The 22136-nt window shown below is 40.9% G+C and overlaps 1 protein-coding gene across 1 annotated transcript in view; it reads right to left on the reverse strand.

The window, feature by feature from the left end:
• Positions 1-1708: 1708 nt before the first annotated feature.
• PLPP4 (phospholipid phosphatase 4) overlaps positions 1709-22136 on the reverse strand; it is a 146008-nt gene continuing 125580 nt past the window's right edge. The window contains exons 6-7 of the mRNA XM_060241514.1: positions 12768-12938; positions 1709-2129 (exon numbers count right to left, since the gene is read on the reverse strand). Coding sequence (XP_060097497.1) covers positions 1930-2129; positions 12768-12938 — 371 coding nt within the window. The 3' untranslated portion in view covers positions 1709-1929. The remainder of the gene's footprint in view (positions 2130-12767; positions 12939-22136) is intronic.

Here is a 22136-nt window from a genome sequence, read left to right on the forward strand (position 1 = left end):
AATCCAGACAGGACAACATGCACAAAGTTGGAGAACTTTATCCATGCATCCCTTGCTAGATCAGGGATTCCAAAACTTCCCAGTTCCATTTTTTTTTTCCATTCAGGTCTTAGGGCCCTAAGAACTGTTTCCAAAACTGAATCAATATCCATGCACAACACAGTTGATATGGGAGCTAAGGAAACATGACATCCATGGCTGTCCTGTATTTTACCTCTTTTTCTAGTCAGCAACTTCAGGAGGTTTTGCAGAAATGTTCATGATCTGGAAAGGGACTTGTGGGCTAGTTAATACTATGCAAGTCTTCCATCAAGACATGTGTTTTGGTTTTGGTTTTTTGTACATTGAAAAATGCCACAGCAGGTTCATAAATCTGAGCTGTGACTTTTCTTTCTTAAAAGTATGTTTGTTTTTCCATGAGCCAGATGAGCACCCACCAAAGATTAATTCCATTTTTGACTATTTACATATATTTTGCATTTCTATGTGACAAATTCTGAACATGGGTTATGTTTCTCTATTGAGTTTTTCAATTCAGCCTTCTCCATAAGCCTTTTCTGTGGTTTTGCAATGAGGTCTACACCTGTTAGAATGTATGCTAATGAACAACTCCCTCACACATGCATGGGTAGTAGTATAATAGCTATCTAAGCTCTGCACTTACAGAAGAGTTAGATTCATAATTGTTGAGCAGCAAACAGAGCTCTTAAAAATAAATTACTAAGTACATATGTTGCTGGAAGCCAGGCTTTCCAGAGCAGGTTGTGGGTATAGGAAAGTACCCCCAGTGCTTCAGCAAGTCTACGGAAACCATTACACAAGAATATATAGCTCACAAATTCACATACTCAATAAAAATGTGTTCTTTCACTTTTCATTTTTTTATATATATATTTTTAAAGGATCACAGCTTGCTGTTTTCAAGTGAGTCATTCAGTTTGAAAGTAATTACTACCGTGCTCTCAAGGGGGAAAAACAAACTAATGTGTTAATACAAAGTGTCCAAGTGATCCTATCAACATACGTTATTGCCAGCTGACACTTCCAATAGCTTTGCATGACTGTGCTGTCAACATCTTTCTCAGAAATGACTTATGCCAGCTGCCTTGGCCTTCTCTAGTTCTCATGCTTCTGTGTATTTAAAAACCTTATTTCACTGTAGTCAGCTCATAATAATCCTGCCAAAACATGACGGGCAGCACAAAAAAATATTCACACCTTGTGTTAAGACAACTGGCAACAGAAGTTTTCTGTACTTGTATACAAAGATATGAGATACAAAGGAACAAATCCAATGGCCCAGTTTTGCCATCTGCAAGACATGTCTCAAGAAAGTTGGTCTGACATCAATGGCAGTTCAAATCACTCAGAACTTCTCACCCGAAGACATGGACCCCGTCTGCAGCTGATATAGTCCCCCGGATGAAAGGCTGGTCCTGAAACTGGCTCACATTCCAGATCAGCCATAGTTTCAGTGGGTATCCTTGAATAAACCATTCTTTTCCATTCTTTCAGACCCACATCTATAAAATGGGAATAACAATGACTGGAGCAAATATGAATAATGACTGGATGTGAATAAGCTATGGATTATATTCTCTACATAAAAAGTGCCAAATAAATGTTGATTAATACTAATTAACAGCATCTCATAGGTTTAGACTCAGTCTTTGTCCTCTTGAAATGTTTGCTTATTTCAGAAACATTCTTTCTGTGAACAACTCTTTTATTTTGTAGAGAACAGAGCATAACAAAATAAAAACAAATGAAAACCAAGGAAGAAAGTATGCAAGTGCAAAGAAATGGAGTCATGAAAGGAAGAGGTTATGGCAGAATCACAGCTGTTAAGAGATACTATTATGCAGAGAGACCAGTTTGGATTGGCGGAATGTATGAAAGAGCTAGAAGTTCATCTTGCAGGTGTATTAGTCATACTGGACCTTCTGTTATCCCTTCTAGAGGCAGGCTGGTAGCATTATCCACTGTAGATGTTTCTTCTTTCTTCAGCGTTGTCTGAACCAGAAGGCTGGCATAGGGCTTGTGACAAGCCAGGTTACTCAATGGAGGGTAGTGCTGTCTGTAGCAAATGTAAGCAAATATGAGGCCAATGACCCCGCCAACAAAAGCATCTAGGTTGGAAGAAAAAAATGATAAAAATCATGCTGTTGGAAACATTATTATTATTAATTGTATTTGATGAATCGCCCTATCCTGGCCAGTGCCAGGCTCAGGGCAATGAACAGCAGTAAAATCAGTAACATTAAATAAATAAATAAATATATATATATATATATATATATATATATATATATATATATATATATATATATATATATATATACACACACACACACACACACACACATCAATTACATTAACATTACATTAAAATTACAAACCCTGATAGCGTCTTTAAAGTGCTCTTATTCAGTTATTGGATCACATCAGGGGTGGGGGGATCCCCTCAAGAGGGGGTGGAAAGGAAAAGGTGCCAGGATGGCAACCCTCGCTGTCCTCATGCAAAGGCTTGGCCTTATAGGCCCTGTGAAACTGTAAAAGATCCCGCAGGTAACCATTTTTCCCTAAACAAAAAAAATATCCATGTATGAAATGTACAAGTGAAAAACATCCCTGGGATTTCAATGCAGAAGGGACCACAGACTATCACATATCAGATAGAAAAATAGAATCATAGAACCATAGAGTTGGAAGGGACCTCTAGGGTCATCTAGTCCAACCCCCTACACAATGCAGGAAACTCACAAACACTTCCCCCTAAATTCACAGGATCTTCATTGCTGTCAGGTGGCCATCTAGCCTCTGTTTAAAAATCTCCAAGGAAGGAGAATCCACCACCTCCCAAGGAAGCCTGTTCCACTGAGGAATCGTTCTAACAGTCAGGAAGTTCTTCCTAATGTTGAGCCAGTAACTCTTTTGATTTAATTTCAACCCACTGGTTCTGGTTCTACCTTCCAGGGCCACAGAAAACAATTCCACACCATCCTCTATATGACAGCCCTTCAAGTATTTGAAGATGGTGATTATATCACCTCTCAGCCGCCTCCTCTCCAGGGTAAATATCCCAGCAACTTCAACCTTTCCTCATAGGACTTGGTCTCCAGACCCCTCACCATCTTTGTTGCCCTCCTCTGGACCCGTTCCAGCTTGTCTATATCCTTCTTAAAATGTGATGCCCAAAACTGAACACAATACTCCAGATGAGGTCTTACCAGAGCAGATACCATCACATCACGTGATCTGGACACTATACTTCTGTTGATACAGCCCAAAATTGCATTTGCCTTTTTAGGCACCGCATCACACTGTTGACTCATGTTCAGCGTATGATCCACTGAGACCCCTAGATCCTTTTCGCACATACTACTGCGAAGACAAGTCTCCCCCATCCTATAACCATGCATTGGATTTTTTTTACCTAAATGCAGAACTTTACATTTATCCCTGTTAAAATTAATTTTATTGATTTTAGCCCAGTTTTCCAGCTGTTATTCATGGTTGGAGATTTTCATATTATACAAATCATTAGAGATGACCTTACAGGATACCAATGGACTGCTAATTCAGTCCTGAGATTGGCAGTTCTAAACATTCAGCATATCACCAAGAACTTCAGTGACTATTTGAAAAAACATAAACAAATGAAAGCAAATGAAAGTCCACATATCATAGACTAGCATATACACTGCCAGACGCTGGAACGTCAAATGAAAACGAATCATTTTGTTTCGAAATTAATCCATTTATTTGAGAACAAGTGGTCTGGGATAGAAGCAGGTTTAGTTTGATACATTCCAAGGCTATGCCTGGTATTTTGTAGAGTACATGAAAGCAAAACAATAAAACCATTCTCACACCTCGAGAGACAGTTGTCTGTTCCCATACTCCCTTATCTCTTTCCCAAGGAAAGAACCCCGCTGGTCACCTTGGGGCATACCAGCTTCAAAGGCTTAAGGCATTTGCTAGTGCCAGTTGAATAGTTCCTCCCTTTGCGGTTAGCAACTGTCTCCTTCTGTTTGAAATGCAGATCTCTGTTCCCAGGGTTAGTAATAGCATACAAGATGGCGTTAGTTAGGGCAAGTGAACACATCTACTTAAGGCACAGCTAGGTCTAAGTTACAATGTCTGACATACACTCTCTTTTCACATGAGAAATGAAAGAAGATCATGGATAGGTTTCCACTATTGTTTATAATGAAATGGTACATCTTTGAATTCTAGCTGCTGTAAGCCACACTGGGAAGACCTATTGTTTTTATACTCTTATGCCAAATAATGGGTATTATATAGGCCTCAAATAATGGTAATTAATTGTCATTGGTAAATAAGAACTACTGCTGTACAATGCCTGTGTGTTCCACTTTTATTAAAATTCTCTCTATGTATTTTTACAGACAATTAAGAACTGTCGGACTGAAAAAAGCCCTTATACTCATTATATTTATCACAAAATCAAGACATTAGTACAATATGTTTTTACTACATGGCTGTTTTCCTTCGGGAATTCAAAACAGAATCCATTAAATGCATTGCATCATGTTTATGGCCTCTTCCTTTAACTTTTTAAAAGTTACCATACAAAATTAAACATAGTGCTGTCTCATTAAACAACCAACATCTTCCTCTTTCCCTTTGATTACACTTTGCATTCAAACTATTCAGCATTCAGAATGACTCCCCCATGCCCTATCAGAGGATTCTCCTTTCCCCTTGAAAATAAAGCATTCCAAAGAAGATCAGTCAAGTTTAACACAAGCAAATGTTGCAAATCTTCGTGTACTCAAGAGATCTATATACATCTTCGGCTGTGAATGACAGGCATGTTTAAATGTGAAGCAGCCAGTACCAGTATGCTTGAAAAAGGGTTTTGGTTTACAATACCCCAATTGCATGATCACCAATAGGGAAAAGATGATCCTTACAACACAACCAATGCAGCATCTAATCAACTACCCTTGTGTACATGAGGGTTTGCCACAAATAGTGTAAAGGAAAGAGGAGGAGCAAGAGGAAGATGGCTATGCTGCATGGGTATATGGAAGAGAAGGGAAAGAGAGAGATGGTGGATGAAGTGAGAGCAAGAGCGTAAAGCAGAAGTCTGAAGATTTAATTTTTGTTTGGTTAAAATATTTATATCCCACACTCCACATCAAAATGTCCAATGCAACTTTCAATACAATTTAAAACAGTATCCCAAAGCATAAAACATGCTAAAAATAAGGCATATAATTCAAACAAAACCAAGAGAATCAAACAACACCCACAGATAAATCAGATCAAGGGGGAACAAACCTTGCAAGAATATAGATCTCCTCTCCATGGTTGTTTCCTGGGCTTTTTTCATAGCAGGAACTCCTTCGCATATTAGTCTCAGGGCCAACGCATGGGAGTAGGCCAAGTAGGTGGTTGCCTAGGGGCACCATGAGGTTCCCCTCTCCTCACGCCCTGCACCCACTGGCGTCTTGACATCACCAAGGCTTCCCGAGGCTTGGAGAGCCTAGGTGAAGTCAGGGGGGCATGGCAGCGAGCGTGCTCAGAGCCCAGCTCTGAGTGTGCCTGCTGCTTTCCAGACTTCGCCAAGGCCTCCTGAGGCTTGGGAGGCCTTGGCGAAGTTGGGGTGTGTGACAGCAAGAATGCTCAGAGCCTGGCTCTGAGAGCGCTCACTGTCTTCCGGACTTCACCAAGGCCTCCCGAGGCTTGGGAAGCCTCAGCAAAGTCGAGATGTGTGACAGTGACATCATCAGATCATGCGCACAAAGCGTGTGCAAATATACCACTGGGGGGGGCGAAGGAGCAGGGTTCAGCCTGGGGCACAGGAACCCCTAGCACAGGGCCTGATTAGGCCACACACCCCTGATGTAGCCAATCCTCCTGGAGCTTACAGAGCTCTTAGTACAGGGCCTACTGTAAGCTCCAGGAGGACTGGCTACATCAGAGGGGTGTGGTAAAATATGCAAAGGAGTTCCTGCTACAAAAAAAACCCTGGTTGTCTCGACATTCTGGGCTCTCTCTCTCCTTTCCACAGGAGAACATTGCCCTTTTGAGCAGGGCTATAGTGCAGGGTTTTTTGGTGCATGGGGAAAATCTAGCAGCTACAGCCCAGCCTCCTGACCTTTGGCAAAGGAGTTAAGGATGGCCTTCTTCCCTTCCCTTTCCCTGCTACAGCCTCTTGACCAGGAGAGAAATCACTGCTTCTCAGCTCCATGGATGCTGAAAACTCTCTGAAATGCCTTGTAAGCTGCCCTGAGCCTGCTTCAACGGGGAGGGCGGGGTATAAATAAAAATAATATTATTATTATTTGAAATAGGCTAGTATGAAGCTGCCTGATCAGTCACTCTTGCTCATCAGAAATCCCTTCAGATAATCAAGAGCTAATTGATCAGGCAGCTCCAGACCTTTCTCCTAAGGCTTAGCAAGCTGACTCATCCACTTGCCCAGTCCTCAGTCTGGAGCAGATGTATCTCCTGTCAGCTCCTGGCGAGACATTGGGTCTCCAGGCAGTGCCAGAAATAGTTTCAAAAATTTCTGAAAGCTGCTACTGGTCCCATTGGGGAGCATAGCAGCATAAAAAGGTCTTAATAAATGCAAAATGGAAGGTTGGTTATTTTTTGACCCAACAGTTACTGTGGTCCAGCTGATTACACTGGATTCAGGAAACATGGAGTCAAATCTGTAATAATGTGTTCCTACATGACACTAGTTGGAAAATATGTTTATAACTCACATCCAGAGATGCAGGAGAATTCTATGTAAAGCAGAAATCCCTGCTGGGAAGGGGGCTGGGGTTCCTCTGCAAAAATGATGTCTTCTGCATCATCTGAACAGGGTCTTGCTTGCCTGATTGTGGGGTAATTCAAGGGCAGTTTTGGGTTGAAATAGCAAAGAAGGTGAAGCTTGGTCTACTACCACTGAAACATTATTCCTTATGTGTGAACAAGAAGAGTAGGCTTTTATACCCTGTTTTTCTCTATCTTATGATCACATTCCCTTCCTCTCCCTACAACAGGCACCTTGTGAGGTAGATGGGGCTGAGAGAGTTCTCAGATAACTGTGACTGGCTCAAGGTCACCCAGCAGGCTATATGTGGAGGAGACAGGAAGCAAACCCGGTTCTCCAGATTAGAGTTCATTGCTTGTGACAACTACACCATAATGGCTATCTATCTTGTATGGGGAGGGGTTTTTTCAGATGATCCAACAAAGCAGAGAAATAGCTGGAAACCCCCAAAGACCGGGAGGGGGGGCTTACCAAAATGGTACCATACAATGTCACTTCTTGCTGCACAGCAGGAAGTGATGTCACCATGTCATGGGATGCTCTAGGATTTCTCCCAAACTCTATTGTTTTTATCACAGATGTAGTGATGTCACTTCATGTTATGCAGCCAGAAGTGATGCCATGGGATACCATTTCTCCACCTTCTTCCTCTTCCCTATTGTGTGCTGACAAGAGAAAAAAACAAAAGGCATAACATTGGGGGGAGGCACGTAGCCATTGGAAGGTAGTGATCACCAATGTGACATACATGGGTAACAAGGCACTGCCAATTGTTTCCTGGTGCCCACTTCTTTCTTCCCCAAAGCAAAGAGACAATTCTGGCTTTCTTCCAACTCACTGCAACATGGAGTGCTTTAGAAGACTGCAGAAAGAATCATTTTTACATCTGCAGACAGTATCCTTTCAGGAACATCAGGGTCCATTATACAAATCCATTTGGCTCGGAAAATCCTAACATTTATTTCAAAAATTTGCCTCTTGCCTCTCCAGAGACATGCTTAAGGTGACTTTCTGTAAGTAACTCAATAGTAGCTATTTTTTAGTCAGCTGCACATCACAAGGCAACCCTGTTTGATGCTCCTCCTGGCATCAAAATGGAAGGAGGGTGCCAACAATTGGAAGGAGAGCCCCCCCCCCCCCAAAAAAAAACCCTCGAAAGAACTGAGAACTCTGAGAAATCCCTGCTGGGAAGAGGGGGTTTTCCTCAGCAAAATGATGTCTTCTGCAACATCTGAGCAGGGCTGGGTCTCATTTGCCTGCTTGTGGGATGGTTACACAAATAGGGAGTAAGGGAGGCTAGGAAGATGCAAGGGTGGAAATGTTACACAGCTCACTAAGTGACCTTGTGTTGGTCACTAATTTTCAGCCTCACCTACTTCACAGGATGTTTTGAGGATAGAATGGAAGAGTGGAGATTTCTTTATGCTCTCCCAAGCTCCTGGAAAGAAAAGGGAAATAAAAATGGAACAGACAAAAATATATATCTGTTCCCTCTCTCATGTGTGATTTTAAAACTTTGCCCCTCAAAGATAGTTCAGTATGGTGACACAATGATAAGGATGTAGTCTGCACATGCACAGGGGCACTTTTCTCTGGCCCAAGTAATCAGGGCTTCCTAACATGCAGATATTCTGTCAGGTCCTTCCAAAATATACATCAAAACAGCCAATAAACTCTAAAGGTTTTTTCCCCTGAAGCAGAAGGGGCTTGTGACTTTGTACTTTTTGGAACTGTCCCAAAGTTATTTCAATTTCATTTTTCATTTTAAAAAGTACAAAAGAAAAGCTTGTCCCAGATTCAGTGTTGACAGTCAGTGGCCTTTTATTCATGAAAATTATTTCTGCTTACCTTGTTGGTAAAATAAATTGCACTCTTTTCAGAAGTGGGGAGGAAAAGTCTTGTTAAAAATAATTATGTACATGCTTGGAATTTTAATGGAATTAATTCATTTGTCCTCAGGGATATCCAGGCTAAACTGACTAATACATATTTTTCCACCAGGTCTGAGGTTATTCAAGGTATCAATGTGGTCAATACTTATGTAGGACTTTTTAGTGTGAGGCTGCCCTACTTGACTTTCAGCAATAGAATCTGTGTTCCCATACACTATACTGATGGCCCTCATTTGTTCCCAACTGGGCAGTTAAGGTTCTTATCACAAAGCCACCACAGGTAATTCAGCACAATTGCCTGTCTCCACTGAACATAAAAGACAATGGCTGAGCAACAAAGCCTGTGGCTATGCTGTACTGAGTGATTTACTTTTTCCATTGAAGATGTGGTCCTTTCAGGTAAACACTAAGGTCACCAGAAGAGAGGGGGGGGGGAAATGTTGAAAATACATTCCCTGGCTTCCAAATGGCATCCAGAATCTAGTCTCCCCCAATTCTATCTCCTTAAACTTCAAAGACAAGTATATGCAGCTGTAATGGACTGAGCAGTAATCCCCTTGGGTACACTCTGTTTCTACCATACAAAAAATGTGACTGTAATTATTTGTCTCACAGCACATATTTCACTCCATGAATAATTCTGGCTTTGGGCAGAATGGATTCTAAAGAATATACTCCAGAATTTACCAATACAACAACCTTGAGAATAATTTCTAACATTTTACATCCCTATATAAAGTATGCCCCCATAGTTACACAGACATTTTGAACACATCATACACTGAGTACTGGACCAGAAAAAATAATATTGTACCATGTAGTATTTGTGTATTAGATGCCATAGTCTTGAATCATTAAGTGAAATTAAAGGAAGATGTCCAATCAGGTATGAGTCAAATTTTGAAACAATCTTTATGGCATAGTTCTAAGCAGGGATTGGCATGAACTGGAAAAACGAGGTTCGTGTCAGTTCATGGTTTGTGCAGAACCACTAAACAAATCAAACTGGGAGGTTTCATTTGCAAACTGAATCGGTTTGTGGTTCGCAGCTCCACAAATCCCACTGAAAGAAACCACATAAAGTCCCCATACTAGCTGTTTTTGGTCAGTTGATTTTACAGCTTTCGCAGGGAACAAAAAGCAGGAATTTAATGGGACTTGTATCCCTTAAAACCCCTGCTTCCTGCTCTATCCATGATCCGCCATGAACTACCACAAACCACTTTAAAAGTTGGTGGAAGTTCATGATAGTAGACCCAACAGGAGCTTCAGTTTGTGAACCATGAATGGGGCAAATTTCACAATGAATTTTCCTTTGCAGTTGGGTTCATGCCCATCCCTAGTTCTAAGATCTGTACTCAGTTAAACAAATAGTTTAACACATTTTCAGGGAGTTGTCGCCTGGTCAGCTTTAAACTAACAATTTACAGGCAGTTTCTTTGCTCTGTCCCCAGTCTGACACGCCAGTCCCAGGCATTCAGTTTCAAACATCAGTATAAGAACATAAGAGAAGCCATGTTGGATCAGGCCAATGGCCCATCCAGTCCAACACTCTGTGTCACACAGTGGCCAAAAAACCCAAGTGCCATCTGGAGGTCCACCAGTGAGGCCAGGACAATAGAAGCCCTCCCACTGTGCCCCCCCCCCCAGACAGAGAGTTCCAATGATAAGCTGTGGCTAATAGCCACTGATGGACCTCTGCTCCATATGCTTAACCAATCCCCTATTGAAGCTGTCTAGGCTTGTAGCTGCCACCACCTCCTGTGGCAGAGAATCCCATGTGTTAATCACCCTTTGGGTGAAAAAGTATTTCCTTTTATCAGTTCAAACCCGACTGCTCCGCAATTTAATTGAGTGTCCTCGTATTGTAAGAAAGGGAGAAAAGTACTTCTTTCTCTACCTTCTCTATCCCATGCATAATCTTGTAAACCTCTTATCATGTCATCCCTCAGTCGATGTTTCTCCAAGCGAAAGAGCCCCAGGCGTTTTAACCTTTCTTCACAGGGAAAGTGTTCCAACCCTTTAATCATTCTAGCTGTCATTTTCTGGACTTTTTGCAATGCCATAATATCTTTTTTGAGGTGCAGTGACCAGAATTGTACAAAGTACTCCAAATGAGGCTGCACCATCGATTTATACAGAGGCATTGTGATACTGGCTGATTTGTTTTCAATCCCCTTCCCAATAATTCCCAGCATGGCATTGGCTTTTTTTTTTTATTGAATTTGCACACTGTCCCGACATTTTCAGTGAGTTATCTACCACAGCCACAAGATCTCTCTCTTGGTCAGTCTCCTCCAGTTCACACCCCATCAACTTGTATTTATAGTTAGGATTTTTTGCCCCAATGTGCATTACTTTGCACTTGGCCACATTGAACCTCATAAGAACATAAGAGAAGCCATGTTGGATCAGACCAAAGGCCCATCCAGTCCAACACTCTGTGTCCCACAGTGGCAAAAAAACCCCAAGTGCCATCAGGAGGTCCACCAGTGGGGCTAGAAGCACCCCCCCCACACACTGTGCCCCTCCCCAAGCACCATGAATACAGAGCATCACTGCTCCAGACAGAGAGTTCCAACAATACTCTGTGGCTAGTAGCCACTGAGAGCTGGACCATAAGGAAGGCTGAGCACAGAAGAATAGATGCTTTTGAGATGTGATGCTGGAGAAAACTCTTGAAGAGTCCCTCAGACTGCAAGAAGATCAAATCAGTCAGTCCTAAGGGAAATCAACCCAGACTGTTCACTGGAAGGTCAGATGCTGAAGCTGAAACTCAAATACTTTTGCCACCAAATGAGAAGGGAGCACTCCCTGGAGAAGATCCTGATGCTAGGAAAGACAGAAGGCAAAAGAAGAAGTGGATGGCAAAAGATGAGGTGGCTGGACAGTTACTGATGTAACAAACATGAATTTGAGCAGACTTCAGAGGATGGTGGAAGACAGGAGGGCCTGGCGTGACTTTGTCCATGGGGTCGCAAAGAGTTGGACTCGACTGTGCGACTGAACAACAAAAGTAGCCACTGATGGACCTCTGCTCCATATGCTTATCCAATTCCCTCTTGAAGCTTTCTATGCTTGTAGCCACCACCACCTCATTTGCCACATCGATGCCCACTCGCCCAGCCTAGACAGATCCCTTTGGAATGCCTCACAATCCTCTCTGGTTCTCATCACCCTAAACAATTTAGTGTCATCTGCAAATTTAGCCACTTCACTGCTTACTCCCAACTCCAAATCATTAATGAACAAGTTAAAAAGCATCAGACTCAGTACCGAGCTCTGCAGTACCCCACTGCTTACCACCCTCCACTCTGAAAATTGCCCATTTATACTCACTCTCTGTTTCCTATTAATTAACCAGTTGTTGATGCACAAGAGCACTTGTCCTTTTACCCCATGACTCTCACGCTTACTAAGGAGCCTTTGATGAGGAACTTTATCAAAAGCTTCCTGGAAGTCAAGGTAAACAACATCTATTTGTCCACATGTTTGTTCACCCCCTCAAAGAATACTAACAGGTTAGTGAGACAAGATCTTCCCTTACAGAACCCATGCTGAATCTTCCTCAGTAACTTCTGTTTATCAATGTGCCTACTAATTCTCTCTTTGATAACGGTTTCCACCAACTTTCCTGGTATTGAAGTCAGACTGACTGGCCTGTAATTTTCTGAATCTCCTCTGGAAACCTTTTTTAAAGATGGGGCCAGCAAGGGAGTAAGGGAAAGAGATTTGTACCTGCACTATCCAGCTTTCCTTTGGTTTCACTTATGCAACCGCTGATTATTGCAACTGTCCAAACTTATTGAACAATTGAGTATGAAGGTTAGTGGAAAGAATAAAGTGTATTGCAGACCTACAGATCTAAATTTGTGTTAGAACAAATGCCTTAACTAAGCCTGACATGTAGTTTATTTCACAATTAATTGGAAATCTTTTTAAAGCTTATATATGAAACTTTCTTGTACTTAATAAGACTAATTATTTAGCTGGCTCCTAAGAATCCATGCATATTAGACTCTGTACAGCAGGTAAAACATAAAGATAGTTACCACAAGGATGGGACTGCTATGGCTCACCTTGCCAATGATGCTTGTAATCGCACATTCGTGATAGAGCTATCATCATGGCACAGTACAGGGGTAGGATTGCTGCACAGAGTCGCCAGCTTTTCCCCCGGCCTTTATCGGTGAAGCAGTGCAACTTCCCAGCTAAGTAGAAGGTGGTAAAGCCAAGACCTGAAAATGCAACTGCCAAAGGAGAAAAGAAAAACAAAAAGGAAAATGTAGAACCAGCTAGTGAACTTTTTTGTTAATACAAAGAGGTTGCTTAGTCCTATTCTTTTACTTCAGGGAAATGACTGCTACTCATAAGATGCAAATCCTATATAGCTATAGCTCACAAATTCATATTCAAAGTCATACACTTATACTTAGGTAGTTTCAGCATACCATAAAGTGTGGAGGAATTATAGAATTTGGATACTACATGGAGCAGAACACAGAACCTCAAAAGGGTAGATTATTCTTTACACCAATGACACAGTTCAGTACTCAGGCATTTATGTGCATCATTGATAGTTCTCACAGACACATTCCTAGGAGGTTCTTGATCCATTCACCCAAACTACTTCCATTTTGTATTGTTTCAGTCTACAACCAGAATAACAAAATTTATTTATATGATTTAAAAATGACAACATATATCCATTTATGTATAATGGCATCACTGTCACTACAGCTTATAGTGTCCAGATTAAGGATCTGAAGGTTTTACAATACAAGGAGGTTTCAAGAAGTGTGAGGTAGCCTATCTTCACAAAAGTAGTCTATTGTCAAATAAAATATTTTTGTGTGGTACAAAGATATTATACTACCAACATGATTTGTTCATTTGTTTATTTTACTTCATTTATACCCTGCCTTTCTCCCCAATGAGACCCAAAGCAGTTTATATCCTCTCCTCCATTTTATTACCCAACAAACCTTTGAGGTGAGTTAGGCTAAGAGTATGTGATTGGTCCAAGGTCACCCAGCAAACTTCCGTGGCATTCTCACACACTGGATAAGGATTCAAACCTGGGACTCCCAGATCCTAGTCCAACACTCTGATCCCTGTACTACAATGGATATCCTAAAAAGAGGATGATGGGTCACTGGATGCTACATTTGCAAATGCAGGATGTAAGACAGTAAGATACATTTAGACACAACTATTACTGATCCTGCATGCATATAACTTAAATGAAAAGTTCCATTGCATTTAAGTTCAATAATTAAAACATTCATTTTCTAAAAACTTGCCACAGGCATTTACCTGTCTCACTGTACAGACTTTTTCTACACTAAATGAAAAATGCAATTGCTTCAGAGTATTGCCAATAAAGAGAAATTTTAGTTGAAATCATAACAGGATTTTTTGGCAGTTTTAAGCCTGCAAGTGATTGTGTGCAAATACCAAAAATATACTTTTTGCCTTTAATCAAAGCAATAGGAATGTGTCTTTGAAATAGAAAAAAAAAACAATAATGAGAAATGCATTCAAATGGAGCCTCAAATATTGAATTCTTCTCTTGCCCATTCTTTGGACATAAAGTTGATAGAAGAATATTATTGAAAGATACACTACTGAAGTGGACTTGGCATGTGTGACCAAGACCTGGGTTCGGGAGGGTGAAACAATCACTTTAAAAGAACTGCCCCCCTTTCTCAGTCCTGATGCACAGATTACCCCCCCCCCCCATTGTGAGCAATGGGAAGGGAACTCTGGTATTGGCAGGCAGCACTGCCTGTCAAGCTTTGAGTTTCCAAAGCTCGAAAATGTGACCACTTCCACCATTACCTAGCATTTTCACACCAGACTCTGTGGGTGGGTTTTGCTTTCTGAGCCACTCCAAGTCAAGCCCAAAAAGCTTGGAGATTTGTTCAGCAAACACATAGGCAACAAACTTTGACTCACGAGTCTTGAATTGGGCAAAGTTCAGTTTGGATTTTGGCTCAGCACCTGGTTTGTGCCCATCCCTAACAGCTACCAAATTAAGAAGGGGAGACAATTGTGGCAGTCCTTCTCTTACACACAGAAACTGACCCCTCCACTTTTCTGATACCCTTGGGGGAGGAGGGGAAGAAGGATTACATTGGACCCTCAGGAACAGCATAGGACAAAGTGGTGGCTGGCAGTGAGAGGGGGAATTGGCAGAAATCTCCACTGTCTTTTCTACAAACAGAAATATTGATCCATTAGAGGGACTGTAAGGTTGGATAGACAACAGTGAATTTACTGAATCTGCCATGTTACTAATTCTTCCCAGAAACAGAAGACCCATCTGGAGTAGAAGCATAAATTTTGTAATGCGAGCTCATTTCTCATAATTTTTTCTTATTAATTCTTGAAAAGGTTATGAAGACCACATAAATAATGCTTTGGATCTCATGGTAAAGATCTACTAATGAAAGGGGGCAATGTGTTAATTTCCCTCTTCCCACAACAAATTCCTCTCTAAATTTCCCATCATGTTACTCCTGAGACAGGAGCAGCATTTCAGGGATTACAGTGGGAAAGGGAAGTCACATGCTGCTGATAGAAATATGTTGCATTAGCAGAGATTTACGACTGGAACCCTTGAACTGTTAGCCAATCTCAAGATCCTCTGATCTAGTGATACACCTCCATATAAGTAGCACCTACCTGTAATGCAGGTCTGCAATTCCTATTTTTAACATTTAGCACCATTTTTAACATTTAGTATTTAGTCTGATGCATCTCTATTCCAATAAAACATCAGCAAATGCAATTCTCATTGTGACAGCAGATTCTGCAGTTAGCTATGCTTTCTCCAACAACATAGATAAAACAAGCATAGTCTCTCAACAACTGATGAAACTTGCACAATTTAAATTTGTTTATTTTGCAAGATTAACTTTGCATAAGCTTTAAAGCAAATACTGCTTTGGGTTTTCTGACCAGATGCATTGTACAAAAAAAAAAAGTTCACAAAACTAGCTGATACAATGATTAAGCTTCAGGAAGGTCACTATAAAACATAAGACTCCAAGTAAAACAGAAAGTGTATACTTAGGTATGATCAACCCCAGCTGCTTCTTTTACTGAGCCAGATTTTTCCACCAAAAACACTAAAAATCTGTTTCCCTCTCTGACTGATCAGCCCACAGTAGCATGTGTTAATAAAAAATTTTAAAATTTCTTAGTGTCCCACCTCTTTTGTCAGATATGCTATTTGGCTTTTGCTTAGCTGAGAGATTTGCTGAAGATAAGCAGGAGCCCTCTAGAAAATCCCTTTATTTATAAAGGTACTCAAGATGTTATAAAGTTCAATCTGAAATGACAGTATTATTTAACATGCTTGGCTGGGTTAGAGATAGGCAGGGGATGCAAAAGCGGAGGTAAATTTTGTTGTATTTACAGGTTGTAATATTTTTAACAGACTTCAGAGTATATGTTGATGCTTATTTTCATAAATGCTTATTTTCATAAACAGCGAGAGAGTTCACTGTCAGAGATTTCTTCACCACAAAAATGTGTCTTCATAAAGATATATTTAACTAAGATAGTTTCCTGGATGCTAGTACTTTCTTTCTGTGCTTATCTCCCTCCCTGTGAGATTATAGCATTCCTTTTGACTCTGGATATGTCTAAATCTATTTCCTTTTACACAAACTGGGATCCTCTCAGAGTTGAACCCAATTAATAACTGAGAAGGAAATATTCTCAGTTTCCTAGAAGCAATATCTATATATGTCAGTGGTGGCCAACAGAAGCTTTCCAGATGTTTTTTGTCTACAACTCTTATCAGCTCCAGCCATTGACCAAGCTGGCTGATGGGAGTTATAAGCAAAAAACATCTGGAGAGCTACCGTTGGCCACCCCTGATATATGTAATTACAAGCTGTGGATACTTATTTCCACAGATAGGCAGAGGATGAGGCAGTCCCCTGGGGCGGTCCCCAGGTATACTGAAAAATCTGAAAATTTAAAAAAAAATACACAGTGGTGTTTAAATCTCCCAAATTAAAGTAGCATTCTCTGCACAAGCACAGAGAACACACCTTGGCAGTTGGTAGCAGGACAGAGGAGCCACACTGGGTTTGGAATTAACAGTGGCTACTGCTCAGACATAGCTGCTATGGCAGAGGATGCCAGCTCTTGCTCTGAGCCTGGATGTGGACTGAAGGGAAGGGGAGGAAGGACACCTCAGGAAACCCACCTGGAGCAGCTCCAGAAAAGCTGCCAAAAGGAAGGGGGAAAGAAGCCTTCGTGAGCCTGTCCAGAGCAGTTCTGGATGAGCCACGGAAAGGGAAGGGAGGGAAAGAAGCCTTGGCAAACCCATCTGGAGCAATTCCAAACAAGCTGGCAAGAATAAGGGGGCGGGTAATCAGTGGGTCTGGCAGCTGCAGGGGAACCCGGGCAGAAAGTGTGTGGGGAGATGAGATCCCCCCTCCCCAAGTATTGCAGGCAGTCCCCACGTTCCTTTTCTATTTGGTTAAACTGGCAGTTTCAATCTACTGGCCAGTGTCTTCTGCCTAACTTTTCCTCAGTTTTTAACACTGCAAATAAATGGTTTTCAGCTTGGCTGACATGTAGAATAAAAGCTCTCATGGTGCAGAGCCAATTTGGTGTAGTGGTTAAGTGTTCAGACTCTTATATAAGAGAACTGGGTTTGATTCTCCACTCCTCCACTTGCAGCTGCTGGAATGGCTTTGGGTTAGCAATAGCTCTCGCAACAGTTGTCCTTGAAAGGGCAGCTTCTGTGAGAGCTCTCTTAGCCTCACCTACATCACAGGATGTCTGTCGTGGAGGAAGAAGATAAAGAAGATTGTAAGCCACTCTGAGAGAAGGGCGAGGTATAATTCTGTGGTCTTGAACTTTCCCTCAGATTTTGTAGTATACAGAAAGGGCAAGGAGTTGCATCCTTTCACTTTAAAAGTGACTCTGATTGTCTCCGAGAGGCATACCAACTCCGACTGTCTGGCTACTGACATGGTGGAGGTGACAAATAGCCCCAAAAGACACTTTCCTTCAGCAGTCAGCTGCTCTTAAAGTTCTTCTCGGCTGGTGCTACCAATCAGAGGGGAAGGGTGCACACAGGCAAAAGACTGTCAATCAAACCCTGCATTATAGTGAGTGTTAATCTCTTTTGGTGACAAACTTTTAAAATAAACAATTAGAATTTAATGTGGGTATAATACTTACTGAAAAGTGATAGCCTGGATTAGTTTTGGAATTGCAGGTCTGTGCTTCTCTGATTTGTACTTAAATTATGACATTATAAGCAGTTCAAAAATAAGGCCCCTTCCAAGTCTACACTGAAGCCAAAGTTCATAATCCACAGATTGTATATGATTATTTCTACTTGATTAAAGTAACATTAATAAACATTAACAAAGTACAATGTTATAACACTAAAGTAACATTAATAAACATTAACAAAGTACAATGTTGTGTTATTTTAAATTTTGCAATTTGAAAATAATTTTTTTTTTAAAGAATACAAGATAAAATTATTTTTTCCTTTAACTATGGCCCATTATGCATGTAAAGTTTACTGCAGATTTTCGGAGCAATAAGCCTTTAAGCTTGACTATGGATTCTGTTCCTGCCTTACATACCATTTTTCCCCCTCCAGTATATTCATCCTGCAAAAGGGTTTTTTTTTTAAAAAAATGCACTTTTCTAAATTGGAGTGGAATATCACTTGTGATGTGTGCAGGGTGGCATCCAAAGGTTGTTTTTTTAAAAAAATATATACACAATTGCCCTATTGCAGCTATGCAGTAGCATCCAGCAAGCACCTTCCATTTAAATCTTTGTGGTTCAGGCATTACACATGCATTTTAGTGTTAGTTCACTGAATGAAAGGGAACAGAAAGGAACTCAGGCAAAGGAAGAAATCCCACTGTGGAAACTGACTAGACTATTTCTGCAATTGACAAGCAGCTGTGAAGTCCCATTTTCCATATTGTTGAGCACTAAGGGATCCTCTGATGTGTCATCAGCCACTGTGAAAAATGGGAAAGAGTCACACAATCTCCTAACACGGGGGAACATGATGAATGCACAGTAGAACCCATTGACACAGGCAGTGTAAGCTGTGAGAGGGCAACCCAGCCAGATTCACTGTGCATGTGGGGAGCTGATGGAAGGAAGTGCTGGAGAGGAGCCGGAAACTAACTCTTCTGCTTGCAGGCAGCAAGATCCCATTTGTCAGGCAGCTTCAAAGTGAGAAGTTCTCTATCACCTGTTTTCCCCTTCTGTTGTTGCTTAACATAATATCCACTTCACCTGCCACCTCTTTTAGGAACATGAACAGAATGCACTGGCATTGCAAGATGTGAGAGGGTAGCCCAGCCGAGCTTGCTGTACATTCAGGGAGCAAACAGAAGGGAGTGCTGGAGAGGTGCAGCTTTACTCAGCTGAGATCTCATTTGTTAGACAGCTTCAAAAGGAGCAGTTCACCTGTATCAACTTGCCCTGCCCCTCCTTACTTGCCACCTCTTTAAGGCTTCATAGCAACTCAAATCAACTGTAAAGGTCATTCAGTAAAAGAGCACGAAGATGACCCCTGTCCCAGGCACAAGCACACACACAAAAAGTTTCTTTTCCATTGCTAATAGCCACAAAAGTGGCAGGGAAATCAGTGTTATGCAAAAGCCAACAAAAGCAGGAAAATGCAGCCTAGCCAGGAGTCATTTTTTGCTCTTTTTACAGGAATCTGAGATTAAAATTAGTCTCATTTCACTAGACTCAGATTGCTTGTAAAAAATTAAATTTAAAACAGTGAGGGAATGGTGGAAGGCACAGAGTGGGTGGAGTGGTCTACAGAGGTACAGAGTAGCCTACTAGGGACTGGGGAAAAGTGCGGGGAGGAAAAATCTGAGGAAATCTGTATACCTTTGAATCACTTTCAGCATGGAAGTGAAGCAAGGGAACCCAGCACAAAAGCACTCTCAGAAAACCTGGGGAAACAGCAAACAGTCAGCAAACTGAGTGCTGAAGGGAGGAAAAACAATGCAGAATGAAAAAGCAAACCTGACTGACATGCGTGGTGAAAGCGAAGCAAAACATTCATTCATAATAGGTCTAGATCACAAAGGCAACATGAATAAGAGACAAATTATCACATCCAGAGGGCTCCCAAACTTTACTCAGCAAGCATGAAGCTTTAATGTTTTTTCTTTGGAAGAGAACAAAAGTAATGGTGTAATATAATTTGTGAAGCAAATTGGACTGAAACCTGTTAATATTGTATTAAGCTGTCTGGTGCAGATACCATCAGATGTGATATGTAATTTGTTACTGTACCTTAGGGGTAATTCTCAAGTTCCCTTTTCCAACATGAATACTAACAATGATTCCAGAAAATATGCTATGAAATGCAAGTGAAGGCAGCTAGAACAGTATTTATGTCCTTCCCTGAACATATGTTGAGAAACTGTCTGACACACACATTAGCTTATCAGCAAAAATCAGCTTCCTGTATACAAGTAACAAAAAAGCCTTAACCTGAACAAAGCCTCACTAGATTGTAGCACAATGAAGTATTTTATTTTATTTTTAAAAACTGTATTCTCCAAACATAGGGCAGTATATGACAGGGTTCAGCATGCCTGCTAAATGATGTTACCTCAACACTAAGTGCTCATCTGCACCTTTGGGAGTAGAAGAAAGTTTCCAAATCAAAAGATGTAGTCTGACGCAAAGCTGGGTCTGTTCCACAGTATTTTAAAATAGCTGCTTCCCCACACAGTTCACAGAAAAATAGCTAGTACACCGGGAATGAAATCTTGGAATTCAATAAGATTAGTATTCAAAATAGTATTAATTTTCATGGGCAATCCTAACTGTAATCAGATTGTTTTTACTTGATTTTAATGTTTAATACTTCCATTATTGCATGCAAATTAAAATTCCCTTGGCACAGTATATTCTGTTCAGTTGTAAAGCATGGCATCATCTGGTTTTGCTACAGCAGGGTATAACACCTGTCAACATCTCACAATGTTACTAAGATGGAATTCAATCAACGTGTTTCAATCAATTTAACACTGGAACCTTTCTCCTTTTATTATGTGTTATCTGTATAAAACCCAGTAAGAAAAAGATCATTGTCAGGCTATATATAGCCAATGACAGAAGTTTGGTAAACTTTTTTTAAAAATTGTTCGACTGTACCTGAAAGGTGAAAAGGAATGTGAGAAAATATAGGCACATATTGAATACTACCAATACTTTATTATGAGAATCTTCTGTTCTGTGTTAAGATAACTAAAAAGAATAATGTTCTGTTTGTGCCTATGAAACTAATGTAATTTATCCAAGCCTAACCTTTCTAATTAAATATCTCCTGTAAGATTGTATCACTAGCTAAGCAGCCATCGAGAATTGGACTTTTTACACCAATAACCAATGCATGAAAAGACAACAGAAGAGGGGAAAAAGCAAGAAATGTATAGTTGGAAGGTTGCTTGTTGAGTGTGTTTAACACAGAGATACCTGTGAATTTTGAAACTGCTCAACAGCTATGCAGTATGGATGAAATTTTTAATTGGTTACCATTTACTGATGATGTTGTTAGTAGAAATATTAAAATGTAAGAACATAAGAACATAAGAGAAGCCATGTTGGATCAGGCCAACGGCCCATCAAGTCCAACACTCTGTGTCACACAGTGGCAAAAAATGTTATATACACACATACACTGTGGCTAATAGCCACTGATGGACCTGTGCTCCATATTTTTATCTAAACCCCTCTTGAAGGTGGCTATACTTGTGGCCGCCACCACCTCCTGTGGCAGTGAATTCCACATGTTAATCACCCTTTGGGTGAAGAAGTACTTCCTTTTATCCGTCTTAACCTGTCTGCTCAGCAATTTCATCGAATGCCCACGAGTTCTTGTATTGTGAGAAAGGGAGAAAAGTACTTCTTTCTCTACTTTCTCCATTCCATGCATTATCTTGTAAACCTCTATCATGTCACCCCGCAGTCGACGTTTCTCCAAGCTAAAGAGTCCCAAGCGTTTCAACCTTTCTTCATAGGGAAAGTGCTCCAGCCCTTTAATCATTCTAGTTACCCTTCTCTGCACCTTCTCTAAAGCTATAATATCCTTTTTGAGGTGCGGCGACCAGAACTGCACACAGTACTCCAAATGAGACCGCACCATCGATTTATACAGGGGCATTATGATACTGGCTGATTTGTTTTCAATTCCCTTCCTAATAATTCCCAGCATGGCATTGGCCTTTTTTATTGCAAACGCACACTGTCTTGACACTTTCAGTGAGTTATCTATCATGACACCAAGATCTCTCTCTTGATCAGTCTCTGCCAGTTCACACCCCATCAACTTGTATTTGTAGCTGGGATTCTTAGCCCCAATGTGCATTACTTTGCACTTGGCCACATTGAACCGCATCTGCCACGTTGACGCC

This window comes from Heteronotia binoei, chromosome 6, assembly GCF_032191835.1.
Source record: "Heteronotia binoei isolate CCM8104 ecotype False Entrance Well chromosome 6, APGP_CSIRO_Hbin_v1, whole genome shotgun sequence".
Lineage (NCBI taxonomy): Eukaryota > Metazoa > Chordata > Lepidosauria > Squamata > Gekkonidae > Heteronotia > Heteronotia binoei.